The 14,235-nt window shown below is 46.1% G+C and overlaps 1 protein-coding gene across 8 annotated transcripts in view; it reads right to left on the bottom strand.

Moving 5' to 3' along the window:
- The window catches only part of LOC139539068 (serine/threonine-protein phosphatase 6 regulatory ankyrin repeat subunit B-like), a 64,378-nt gene that overhangs the window by 18,109 nt on the left and 32,034 nt on the right, over positions 1 to 14,235 (bottom strand). For 6 of the 8 annotated variants that reach the window (XM_071341783.1, XM_071341788.1, XM_071341784.1 and 3 more), the window contains 9 exons: positions 12,939 to 13,081; positions 11,929 to 12,141; positions 11,704 to 11,782; positions 11,424 to 11,538; positions 10,505 to 10,587; positions 9,175 to 9,301; positions 8,790 to 8,858; positions 2,890 to 3,030; positions 909 to 974 (listed from right to left, as the gene is read on the bottom strand). In XM_071341783.1, coding sequence (XP_071197884.1) covers positions 909 to 974; positions 2,890 to 3,030; positions 8,790 to 8,858; positions 9,175 to 9,301; positions 10,505 to 10,587; positions 11,424 to 11,538; positions 11,704 to 11,782; positions 11,929 to 12,141; positions 12,939 to 13,081 — 1,036 coding nt within the window. Of the gene's footprint in view, positions 1 to 908; positions 975 to 2,889; positions 3,031 to 7,917; positions 8,306 to 8,789; positions 8,859 to 9,174; positions 9,302 to 10,504; positions 10,588 to 11,423; positions 11,539 to 11,703; positions 11,783 to 11,928; positions 12,142 to 12,938; positions 13,082 to 14,235 lie in introns of those variants that run through there. The other 2 variants (XM_071341786.1, XM_071341791.1) reach the window with 2 other exon arrangements.

Raw genomic sequence — 14,235 nt, 5'->3', positions numbered from 1 at the left:
TTGTCAAAGACCCCAGCCACCCCAGTCATAGACTGTTCTCTCTACTACCGCATGGCAAGCGGTACTGGAGTGCCAAGTCTAGGACAAAAAGGCTTCTCAACAGTTTTTACCCCCAAGCCATAAGACTCCTGAACAGGTAATCAAATGGCTACCAGGACCATTTGCATTGTGTCCCCCCCCAACCCCTCTTTTAACGCTGCTGCTACTCTCTGTTTATCATATATGCATAGTCACTTTAACTATACATTCATGTACATACTACCTTAATTGGGCCGACCAACCAGTGCTCCCGCACATTGGCTAACCGGGCTATCTGCATTGTGTCCCAGCCACCACCCGCCAACCCCTCTTTTACGCTACTGCTACTCTCTGTTCATCATATATGCATAGTCACTTTAACCATATCTACATGTACATACTACCTCAATCAGCCTGACTAACCGGTGTCTGTATGTAGCCTCACTACTTTTATAGCCTCGCTACTGTATATAGTCTGTCTTTTTACTGTTGTTTTATTTTTTTTTACTTACCTATTGCTCACTTAATACATTTTTCGCACTATTGGTTAGAGTCTGTAAGTAAGCATATCACTGTAAGGTCTACACCTGTTGTATTCGGCGCACGTGACTTATAAACTTTGATTTGATTTGATTTGACATACGCAATGGTTATTCCAACAAGATGAGCAAGAGAGACAATGACAGAAGATATTGTCTGTCTGAACTGGTCTGTGTGCACAGAGTAGAGAAAGAGAGAGAGAAAGAGAGAGAAAGAGAGAAAGAGAGAGACTTTCTCAAACAGTCAGAACCATAGGCACGGCTTGCACTGAGCCATAATCTGTGCTGACTGACTACATGTATGCCCAGATAGAGGCAGTAATACTTATAGAAATAAAAGAGTATACTCACAGCGCAGCCTCCTTCTCCTTCTCTGCTTGCACCCCTTCACTCTCTGGCTCCAGAGCCTGACGTCGCCTTCACAACACAAGACACACAACAGAGAACGATTAAGAAATCCTCAATGGGGGCCCCAGGGAAACCCTCCCCAAACCCTTTCCATCTGATTATTCATGGGGGTATTCAGGGTCATCTAGCGTCTCCAGCAGTGCTTCTCTGAATATCCTGGAATGTAACCAATCAGAGGTGTGAACACTGAACAGTCTGCTGCCGAACATCCAGACACCTATTCAACCGGCACCTCAGAATTACCTCAGGTATCCATGGAAACAGGGAGTTCCTTGATTGTCTAGCTTCCGGAGATGGTCACCACCATAGAATTAGGAATTAGAATAACATTCCATTGAAACAGTGCAGTCCATCCACAGCCAGACACTGGCTGAAATCACTTGATAGTAATTAAGTTGTAAATGCAACAAGTACTGAATTTGCATCATATAATAGCACTCACAGCTTTCCAAGAAAACACAACATTTTGACAGTTATGGTCAGTTTACATATATTTTAGAGGCTATTTATACAGAAAATGTGTATAAAACCCATATAAACTGTATTTATAATTATGTGACAATATTTTAGATCAGGTCATCTATAAGTCTTTACTAGGTAAAGCTCCTCCTTATCTCAGCTCATTGGTCACCATAGCAACACCCACCCGTAGCACGTGCTCCAGCAGGTATATTTCACTGGTCATCCCCAAAGCCAACACCTGTTTTGGCCGCCGTTCCTTCTAGTTCTCTGCTGCCAATGACTGGAACGAACTACAAAAATCGCTGAAGTTGGAGACTTATATCTCCCTCACTAACTTTAAGCGTCAGCTGTCAGAGCAGCTTACCGATCGCTGCAGCTGTACACAGCCCATCTGTACACAGCCCATCTGTAACCAGCCCATCTGTAAATAGCCCATCTGTAAATAGCCCATCTGTAAATAGCCCATCTGTAAATAGCCCATCTGTAAATAGCCCATCTGTAAATAGCCCATCTGTAAATAGCCCATCTGTAAATAGCCCATCTGTAAATAGCCCATCTGTAAATAGCCCATCTGTAAATAGCCCATCTGTACACAGCCCATCTGTAAATAGCCCATCTGTAAATAGCCCATCCAACCAACTACCTACCTCATCCCCATATTTGATTTTGTTTTTCTGCTCTTTTGCACACCAGTATTTCTACTTGCACATCATCATCTGCACATATATCACTCCAGTGTAAATTGATAAACGGTAATGACTTCGCCACTATTGGCCTATTTATTGCCTTACCTCCTTGCACACACTGTATACAGATTTTACTATTGCGTTATTGACTGTACGTTCGTTTATCTCATGTGTAACTCTGTGTTGTTGTTTTTGTCGCACTGCTTTGCTTTATCTTGGCCAGGTCGCAGTTGTAAATGAGAACTTGTTCTCAACTGGCCTACCTGGTTAAATAAAGGTGAAATAAAATAATAATAATAATAATATATTCCTTTAGACTGGTTTGGATTTCTCCCTGACCAATATGGCTGCCATTTTCAACCCATTCTGGAATTTTGAAGGTTGAAGGGACTTAGCACCTATAACAATTTAACAAGATCTCTATGGTCACCACCAAAAACCACACAGCTAGTTTTACCTGGCCTCAGTGGCCTGACTGTCCGTTAGTCTTTTGCTTACATATTATAGATAGCAGCATATAGGAACCAGCTCAATATTGTAGTCTTTAACCTCTGACCGATAACTGAATTTACATGCAGTTTATAATATTAAACTGTAACATGAGTCACAGGTCCTAATGGTATCATCAATGTATGGTCACTATGGGGCGAATCCTAACTTTCATTTAAGTAACATTTTCACTGAGTCTCCCATTTACATCAATGCATGACTATATCGGAATTGAAATCTTAAGTGGAAGTTAGGATTCGTTCCTAAGTCTGATCAGTGAAGATCACCTTCTGTCCAGGTCGGAGGCAGCAGCGTAGTGCAGAGCAGAGCGCCCCCACTGGTCAGTGGCATTAATGCAGGTCCCACACGACACCAGGGTCTCCAGGCACTGGTAGTGACGACTGGCTGCCGCATAGTGGAGAGAGGTCCTAGAGAGGGAGAGACACACAGAGAGACACACACACACAGAAGGACAGTGTTATACGCTAGCACATTGAGTTGAGTCACACACACTTACTGGAGCCCCAAAAAATGAAGAAGAGTAGATTAGAGGGTAGCTAGGCAACAACACCTCTACTACGCTGATTCTCAACACAGAGGGTAGCTAGGCAACAACACCTCCACTATGCTGATCCTCAACACAGAGGGTAGCTAGGCAACAACACCTCCACTATACTGATCCTCAACACAGAGGGTAGCTAGGCAACAACACCTCCACTATGCTGATCCTCAACACAGAGGGTAGCTAGGCAACAACACCTCCTCTATGCTGATCCTCAACACAGAGGGTAGCTAGGCAACAACACCTCCACTACGCTGATCCTCAACACAGAGGGTAGCTAGGCAACAACACCTCCTCTATGCTGATTCTCAACACAGAGGGTAGCTAGGCGACAACACCTCCACATGCTGATCCTCAACACAGAGGGTAGGCAACAACACCTCCACTATGTTGATTCTCAACACAGAGGGTAGCTAGGCAACAACACCTCTACTGTGCTGATCCTCAACACAGAGGGTAGCTAGGCAACAACACCTCCACTATGCTAATCCTCAACACAGAGGGTAGACAACAACACCTCCACTATGCTGATCCTCAACACAGAGGGTAGCTAGGCAACAACACCTCTACTGTGCTGATCCTCAACACAGAGGGTAGCTAGGGAACAACACCTCTCCTGTGCTGATCCTCAACACAGAGGGTAGCTAGGCAACAACACCTCCACTACGCTGATCCTCAACACAGAGGGTAGGCAACAACACCTCTACTGTGCTGATCCTCAACACAGAGGGTAGCTAGGCAACAACACCTCCACTACGCTGATCCTCAACACAGAGGGTAGGCAACAACACCTCCACTATGCTGATCCTCAACACAGAGGGTAGCTAGACAACAACACCTCCACTATGCTGATCCTCAACACAGAGGGTAGACAACAACACCTCTACTATGCTAATCCTCAACACAGAGGGTAGCTAGGCAACAACACCTCCACTATGCTGATCCTCAACACAGAGGGTAGGCAACAACACCTCTACTATGCTAATCCTCAACACAGAGGGTAGCTAGGCAACAACACCTCCACTATGCTGATCCTCAACACAGAGGGTAGGCAACAACACCTCTACTATGCTAATCCTCAACACAGAGGGTAGCTAGGCAACAACACCTCCACTATGCTGATCCTCAACACAGAGGGTAGACAACAACACCTCCACTATGCTGATCCTCAACACAGAGGGTAGCTAGGCAACAACACCTCCACTATGCTGATCCTCAACACAGAGGGTAGGCAACAAAACCTCTACTATGCTAATCTTCAACACAGAGGGTAGCTAGGCAACAACACCTCCACTATGCTGATCCTCAACACAGAGGGTAGCTAGGCAACAACACCTCCACTATGCTAATCCTCAACACAGAGGGTAGCTAGGCAACAACACCTCCACTATGCTGATCCTCAACACAGAGGGTAGACAACAACACCTCCACTACACTGATCCTCAACACAGAGGGTAGCTAGGCAACAACACCTCCACTATGCTGATCCTCAACACAGAGGGTAGGCAACAACACCTCCACTACGCTGATCCTCAACACAGAGGGTAGCTAGGCAACAACACCTCCACTATGCTGATCCTCAACACAGAGGGTAGCTAGGCAACAACACCTCTACTATGCTAATCCTCAACACAGAGGGTAGGCAACAACACCTCCACTATGCTGATCCTCAACACAGAGGGTAGGCAACAACACCTCCACTATGCTGATCCTCAACACAGAGGGTAGACAACAACACCTCCACTATGCTGATCCTCAACACAGAGGGTAGACAACAACACCTCTACTATGCTGATCCTCAACACAGAGGGTAGCTAGGCAACAACACCTCTACTATGCTAATCCTCAACACAGAGGGTAGGCAACAACACCTCCACATGCTGATCCTCAACACAGAGGGTAGGCAACAACACCTCCACTATGCTGATCCTCAACACAGAGGGTAGCTAGGCAACAACACCTCTACTATGCTAATCCTCAACACAGAGGGTAGCTAGGCAACAACACCTCCACTATGCTGATTCTCAACACAGAGGGTAGACAACAACACCTCCACTATGCTGATCCTCAACACAGAGGGTAGCTAGGCAACAACACCTCCACTATGCTGATTCTCAACACAGAGGGTAGACAACAACACCTCCACTATGCTGAAATCATCCCACCACACCGACACCGTGGTGAAGAAGGCACAACCGCCGAAATTCGGCATTCCCCCTAAGACCCTCAGGAACTTCAACAGATGAACCATTGAGATCATTCTGTCAGGCTGTATCACTGCATGGTACAACAACTGTATCGCCCTCAACCGCATGGCACTCCAGAGGGAGACGTGGTCAGCCCAACGCATCACTGGGGCCACGCTGCCTGCCCTCCAGGGCATTTACAGAACTGTGTCAAAGGAAGGTCAAGAAGATCATTAAGAACCTCAGCCACCTGAGCCACGGTCTGTTCCCTCTGCTACCATCTAACAGACAGAGACAGTACAGGTGCATCAAAGCTGGGACCGAGAGACTGTTAAACAGTTTCTATCCCCAGACCATCAGACTGTTAAACAGCTTCTATCCCCAGACCATCAGACTTTTAAACAGCTTCTATCCCCAGACCATCAGACTGTTAAACAGTTTCTATCCCCAGACCATCAGACTGTTAAACAGCTTCTATCCCCAGACCATCAGACTGTTAAACAGCTTCTATCACCAGACCATCAGACTGTTGAACAGCTTCTATCACCAGACCATCAGACTGTTAAACAGCTTCTATCCCAGACCATCAGACTGTTTGACAGCTTCTATCCCCAGACCATCAGACTGTTAAACAGTTTCTATCCCCAGACCATCAGACTGTTGAACAGCTTCTATCACCAGACCATCAGACTGTTAAACAGCTTCTATCCCCAGACCATCAGACTGTTGAACAGCTTCTATCACCAGACCATCAGACTGTTAAACAGTTTCTATCCCCAGACCATCAGACTGTTAAACAGCTTCTATCCCCAGACCATCAGACTGTTGAACAGCTTCTATCACCAGACCATCAGACTGTTAAACAGCTTCTATCACCAGACCATCAGACTGTTGAACAGCTTCTATCACCAGACCATCAGACTGTTAAACAGTTTCTATCCCCAGACCATCAGACTGTTGAACAGCTTCTATCACCAGACCATCAGACTGTTGAACAGCTTCTATCACCAGACCATCAGACTGTTAAACAGTTTCTATCCCCAGACCATCAGACTGTTAAACAGCTTCTATCCCCAGACCATCAGACTGTTAAACAGCTTCTATCCCCAGACCATCAGACTGTTTGACAGCTTCTATCCCCAGACCATCAGACTGTTTGACAGCTTCTATCCCCAGACCATCAGACTGTTTGACAGCTTCTATCCCCAGACCATCAGACTGTTTGACAGCTTCTATCCCCAGACCATCAGACTGTTTGACAGCTTCTATCCCCAGACCATCAGACTGTTAAACAGCTTCTATCCCCAGACCATCAGACTGTTAAACAGCTTCTATCCCCAGACCATCAGACTGTTTGACAGCTTCTATCCCCAGACCATCAGACTGTTTGACAGCTTCTATCCCCAGACCATCAGACTGTTTGACAGCTTCTATCCCCAGACCATCAGACTGTTTGACAGCTTCTATCCCCAGACCATCAGACTGTTTGACAGCTTCTATCCCCAGACCATCAGACTGTTTGACAGCTTCTATCCCAGACCATCAGACTGTTAAACAGCTTCTATCACCAGACCATCAGACTGTTAAACAGCTTCTATCCCCAGACCATCAGACTGTTTGACAGCTTCTATCCCCAGACCATCAGACTGTTTGACAGCCATCACTAGCCGGCTACCTGGCCGGTACTCAGGCCTGCACCTTGAGACTAATGCCCCATGCATATCAAGTAGTAATGGGGGGGTGAAATCAATAGTTAAATATTGCAATATTATTTTGAACGATATTATATCGTACTTTGACTCCAAGCATCTCCGGTATTTCTCATCCTACAGCTTGTTCTCCATCTTCTTTTTAAATAGTGAGTCAATGTTTTCAGTACTTTTATTTCCATGAATGATCAAAATGTGTTTTTATTATGGCTCTCTCTCTCGTCTCTCTGCAGCAGACATAGAGTGAGCAATATGTTTGGAACATCAAATCGCAATAAAACCGTTGTATCGAATCGCAATATATATCGCATCGACACCTAAGTACAGTGATAATATCCTATCATGAGGTCACTGGCAATTCCCAGCCCTAATATAGAGCCATTGAACACTGGTCACCTCATATTCTGTTTATATACTGTTGTTTACTCACTGTGTATGTACACTGAGTATACAAAACATTAAAGATGCACTATGCAGAAATCGTTCCGCCATTTCCTGGTTCCTACATTGTAATAGTTTGCATACTTTCAGTTTATGTGACAAAACAAGCAAGTGTATTTGTGAGAATCATTGTACCATCTAAACCGCTGTGAAATATATTTTCCATAACCAACAGTAATGTTTTATCAGCTGTTTGAAGCTGGTGAACAAAACTGAAAAAAATAAAATGGGAAGCATAGAAATAGTGCACATAGAACAGATCTACCGCTTCTTAGACTTGCTTTCAATGAGAATGACAGATCTATTACTCCCTTTTCTATATGAATTTGGTTGGGTCATCCAAAAAGTTACATCCACAGTGATTTGATATTGCAGCTTTAAGAACGCCTGCTCTTTCCTTGACATAGACTGACCAGGTGAAAGATATGATCCTTTATTGAAATCCACTTCAATCAGTGTAGATGAAGGGGAGGAAACAGGTTAAAGAAGGATTTTTAAGCCTTGAGACAATCGAGACATGTTTGTGTATGTGTCCCATTCAGAGGGTGAATGGGCAAAACAAAATATTTAAGTGCCTTTGAACAGGGTATGGTAGTAGGTGCCAGGTGCACCGGTTTGTGTCAAGAACTGCAACGCTGCTGGGTTTTTCACACACAACAATTTCCCGTGTGTATCAAGAATGGTCCACCACCTAAAGCACATCCAGCCAACTTGACACAACTGTGGGAATCATTGGAGTCAACATGGGCCAGAATCCCTGTGGAACAATTTCGACACCTTGTAGATGTCACGAATTGAGGCTGTTCTGAGGGCAAAAGGGGGGGCGGGGGGTTGCAACACAATATTAGTATGATGAAATACTGATATACTGTCTATACACAGCACATATTTATATTCTGCATTCTCACACATGCTCACTAATATATCTAATTCGATTGTTTAGATTTCTACTATGATGTGTGTATTTGCGAGACATTCTAATGTTCTGTTGGAGCTAGTAACATAAGCATTTCACTGCACTTGCCATAGCACCTGCTCATCTGTGTACGCGACCAATAAACTTTGATTTGATCAAATGTTGAGTCAGAGTTGAGGGGAAATTGCTCTGGTCACACAAACACACCTACACAGGAACTGGAGAGAGGAACTCCTTGTCTCATTTAGTTCCCAGTTAGAACCAGCTATCAACATCATCTATACACATCACTTCACCGCCCCACTAAGGCCCTGTTCATCTGCCCTTACTTCAGACCTGCCCACACTTCTACCTGTCCTCTAAGAGAACTCACCTGCCACACTTGTCCCTCCGGTTGTGGTCCCCACCGCTGCTCAGAAGCAACTTCACACACTCCACATTACTGCAGAACGAGACAGGGGGAGAGGGAGCAGTTTTAGAATCATGACAAATTGTGTTTTGAAGAGTGCAGTGCCAGAAAGAGAAATTCATAGACACCAACAGACGACAGACACCTGATGAAGCCCTTCTGACAGAAATGTTGAAATAAACTACACAGGAGCATACAAAACAGTGTGTGGGTATTTCTCTTACTTTCACCAGGCACACACACACACACACACACACACACACACACACACACACACACACACACACACACACACACACACACACACACACACACACACACACACACACACACACACAGAGAGACTCACCCTCCGGCGGCGGCAGCGTGCAGGCAGGTCCTCCCCAGTGCATCAGGGGTGTCGATCTGGAAGCCTGCAGACAGGGCCGAGAACGAGGGGACGTTACTGAGGGAACACATTACGCTATACATCCTTCCTACAGGGGCCGATGTACGCAGCGAGGGAGGGAGGGAGGCAACAGCCACATAGCAGGGAGGACAGTGAAAGAGAGAGGGAGAGACACAGGGGAAGTGGAGAATGAGTCCAGGGGTTACAAGGTGAGGTAAGGTGAGAGACAGGCAGGCTAGAACACATGCTGAGACAGTTGAATACTCTACTTCTATAAGTACTTATACTCTGAAAGCACACAAGACAGAGGAAGAGGAAAACACTGTAGGGCATGTTGTGAGTTAAAGAGTGTTCTATTTGTATCCCCATCACGCTGTCACACTTTGGTCCTATGCCTAGAACCGCAGTACGCTGGGTCAAACCATTCCGGTCATTAAAGGGGGAGGATAAGGAGGAGTTAACAACCATGGATACTGAAGGCTATGAATATTGCCCTCAAACCACCCCTCTAATATAAATCACTCAGCATCAAAGACCTTCCTTTGTTGCTTTCCTACAGTAGAGGCCTCAAATCCCTCACAGAGCTCATTGCCCCCCGGCCCTATGGGTCTGACCACACAGTCAAGTGAAACTGTGCGGCTCCTATCAAACAGAGCATGAGACTTCCAGACTGGAGCCAAAATGGTCTCTCCATAGAAGTTTGCCAGTATGTTTCGAACAATCAGCGCTCTGATTTCAACAGGAGCAGTCACTAAGATATATTCTAGTCTGCAGGGAGACAGCTAGCAATGAGTAACCAGGCACGTGCTTTATCTGTGTATGCACTGCAGGCCACTTGCCTGTCTGTGTGTGTAGGCCCATTGCCTTGTATTGCTGTTGGAGAAACAATGTGACTCCAATCTGACCAAGGCTGAATAGTTCCCCCTGTAGAGGAATGTAGGATTGGGAAGCAGCAATAAGACATTCCTGTTCTCCAGCCAAAAGCAGAGGACTTGTAAAGTACGATTTTTTTTAAAACAGAGTGCACACAGCCAATGGCTTAGAGCTGGTAGATTACCTGAGGAGAGCAGCCAATGGCTTAGAGCTGGTAGGTTACCTGAAGAGAGCAGCCAATGGCTTAGAGCTGGTAGGTTACCTGAGGAGAGCAGCCAATGGCTTAGAGCTGGTAGGTTACCTGAAGAGAGCAGCCAATGGCTTAGAGCTGGTAGGTTACCTGAAGAGAGCAGTCAATGGCTTAGTGCTGGTAGGTTACCTGAAGAGAGCAGCCAATGGCTTAGAGCTGGTAGGTTACCTGAAGAGAGCAGCTTCTGGCAGCAGTCTGAGTGGGCGTTCATAGCAGCCAGGTGCAGAGGAAACATACCATGGACCCCTCGTCTGCAGAGAGAGAGAGAGAGAGAAGCATAGCCTTGCTATTGAGAAAGGCCGCCGTAGGCAGACATGGCTCTCAAGAGAAGACAGGCTATGTGCTCACTGCCCACAAAATGAGGTGGAAACTGAGCTGCACTTCCTAACCTCCTGCCCAATGTATGACCATATTAGAGAGACATATTTCCCTCAGATTACACAGATCCACAAAGAATTCGAAAACAAATCCAATTTTGATAAACTCCCATATCTACTGGGTGAAATTCCACAGTGTGCCATCACAGCAGCAAGATTTGTGACCTGTTGCCACAAGAAAAGGGCAACCAGTGAAGAACAAACACCATTGTAAATACAACCCATATTTATGTTTATTTATTTTAACTTGTGTGCTTTAACCATTTGTACATTGTTACAACACTGTATATATATAATATGACATTTGTCATGTCTTTATTGTTTTGAAACTTCTGTATGTGTAATGTTTACTGTTAATTTTTATTGTTTATTTCACTTTTGTATATTATCTACCTCACTTGCTTTGGCAATGTTAACACATGTTTCCCATGCCAATAAAGCCCCTTGAATTGAATTGAATTGAATTGAGAGAGAGAGAGAGAGAGAGAGAGAGAGAGAGAGAGAGAGAGAGAGAGAGAGAGAGAGAGAGAGAGAGAGAGAGAGAGAGAGAGAGAGAGAGAGAGAGAGAGAGAGAGAGAGAGAGAGAGAGAGAGAGAGAGAGAGAGAGAGAGGTCTTTACTATAAAGTCATACTGTACCTCTATACTACAATAAAACAAGTGAAAGGAAAGGGATCCAAACATCTATTCCCCCACACACACACACACACACCTTGTGCAGTCGGCTCCGCTGGTGATGAGTGTGTTAATGAGGAGCTCGTGACCATAGCGAGCAGCGATGTGAAGAGGAGTGTTTCCTTCCTTGTCCACACTGTCAATCTCCCCACCTACAGTACAGTAAGACTAGTGAACTCAGACTCACACACATACTGTACACACACACACACACACACACACACACACACACACACACACACACACACACACACACACACACACACACACACACACACACACACACACACACACACACACACACACACAGGTATTACCATTCTGGATGAGTGTCTGGGAGCGAGTGAAGCGGCCGTGGACCGCTGTCATGTGGAGGGGGCTCTTCCCATCCCGACTCTGAGAGAGAAAGACAAAAAAGTTGGGAGTGACATCATAGACCAGCGGGCTGAATTGTAGAATGAACAGTCTGATACAGAAACACTGATCCAGAGAAACTCAGTGAGACCATTCATTCTCTCACCACTCTTAGGCACTACCCTCACCTGCACGTTGACGTCAGCCCCGTTGTTGACCAGGAACTCCAGACAGAGAGCTCCGTGGGTGGAGGCTGCAGCGAAGTGCAGGGGGGTGAAACCCTTGTTGTTGGACTGGCTGACGTTAGCCCCGTAGTCTATCAGCTCACTGACCACAGCATCCTGACCGTTGAAACAGGCCAAGTGCAGAGCCGTGTTACCAAACGCATTGGCCTCATCTATCTGCAGTCACAGAGGAGAACAAGTCATCATCATACTACACACTATTTAAATGTGTGTGTCTTTCTCCATGTGTCTCTCTCAATGTGTGTGTCTCTCTCCGTGTGTGTGTGTGTGTCTCTCCGCGTGTGTGTCTCTCCGTGTGTGTGTCTCTCCGTGTGTGTGTCTCTCCGTGTGTGTGTCTCTCCATGTGTGTGTGTCTCTCCGTGTGTGTGTCTCTCTCCGTGTGTGTGTCTCTCTCCGTATGTGTCTCTCTCCGTGTGTGTGTCTCTCCATGTGTGTGTCTCTCTCCGTGTGTGTGTCTCTCCATGTGTGTGTGTCTCTCTCCGTGTGTGTGTCTCTCCATGTGTGTGTGTCTCTCCGTGTGTGTGTCTCTCCGTATGTGTCTCTCTCCGTGTGTGTGTCTCTCCATGTGTGTGTGTCTCTCCGTGTGTGTGTCTCTCCGTGTGTGTGTGTCTCTCCATGTGTGTGTGTCTCCATGTGTGTGTGTCTCTCCGTGTGTGTGTCTCTCCGTGTGTGTGTCTCTCTCCGTGTGTGTGTCTCTCCATGTGTGTGTGTCTCTCTGTGTGTGTGTCTCTCCATGTGTGTGTCTCTCTCCGTGTGTGTGTGTCTCTCCATGTGTGTGTGTCTCTCCGTGTGTGTGTCTCTCCGTGTGTGTGTCTCTCTCCGTGTGTGTGTCTCTCCATGTGTGTGTGTCTCTCCGTGTGTGTGTCTCTCTCCGTGTGTGTGTCTCTGCATGTGTGTGTGTCTCTCCATGTGTGTGTCTCTCCATGTGTGTGTGTGTGCATGTGTCTCCGTACCTCCACAGCCAGGTTGAGCAGGTGTTTGACCACAGCGATCTGACCATTAGAAGCGGCCGTGTGTAGGGGGGTGTAACCTCGCTTGTCCTTACAGCTGACCTCTGCCCCCTGGCTGACTAGCAGACACACTACATCCAGATGTCCTGCAGGGGGCGCACCAGAGCATCATCACACTCACTGTAGAATCATTCAAGTTATCTTACAAGAAAGTAACCGTTCAAAACCATAATGTCTCTATCAAATGTTCAGCAATACGAGTAATGAAGAGTAATCCCAGAAGAACCAATGTGGTTTGGCTCAGTTCTCTGAATAGTAGGTGACTCAGGGATTTCTGAAAACATTTTATTTCGTGAAATGGAAATAATGATATGAATGCCTGAGGCAGACTTGGCACAGACACTATATAATGTCTACATCTCACCCGTATAAGTCACCCGGTGCAGGGCACAGACACTATATAATGTCTACATCTCACCCGTATAAGTCACCCGGTGCAGGGCACAGACACTATATAATGTCTACATCTCACCCGTATAAGTCACCCGGTGCAGGGCACAGACACTATATAATGTCTACATCTCACCCGTATAAGTCACCCGGTGCAGGGCACAGACACTATATAATGTCTACATCTCACCCATATAAGTCACCCGGTGCAGGGCACAGACACTATATAATGTCTACATCTCACCCGTATAAGTCACCCGGTGCAGGGCACAGACACTATATAATGTCTACATCTCACCCGTATAAGTCACCCGGTGCAGGGCACAGACACTATATAATGTCTACATCTCACCCATATAAGTCACCCGGTGCAGGGCACAGACACTATATAATGTCTACATCTCACCCGTATAAGTCACCCGGTGCAGGGCACAGACACTATATAATGTCTACATCTCACCCATATAAGTCACCCGGTGCAGGGCACAGACACTATATAATGTCTACATCTCACCCGTATAAGTCACCCGGTGCAGGGCACAGACACTATATAATGTCTACATCTCACCCGTATAAGTCACCCGGTGCAGGGCACAGACACTATATAATGTCTACATCTCACCCATATAAGTCACCCGGTGCAGGGCACAGACACTATATAATGTCTACATCTCACCCATATAAGTCACCCGGTGCAGGGCACAGACACTATATAATGTCTACATCTCACCCATATAAGTCACCCGGTGCAGGGCACAGACACTATATAATGTCTACATCTCACCCGTATAAGTCACCCGGTGCAGGGCACAGACACTATATAATGTCTACATCTCACCCATATAAGTCA

This window comes from Salvelinus alpinus, chromosome 14, assembly GCF_045679555.1.
Source record: "Salvelinus alpinus chromosome 14, SLU_Salpinus.1, whole genome shotgun sequence".
NCBI lineage: Eukaryota > Metazoa > Chordata > Actinopteri > Salmoniformes > Salmonidae > Salvelinus > Salvelinus alpinus.
This window is presented reverse-complemented; position numbering and strand designations above follow the sequence as displayed.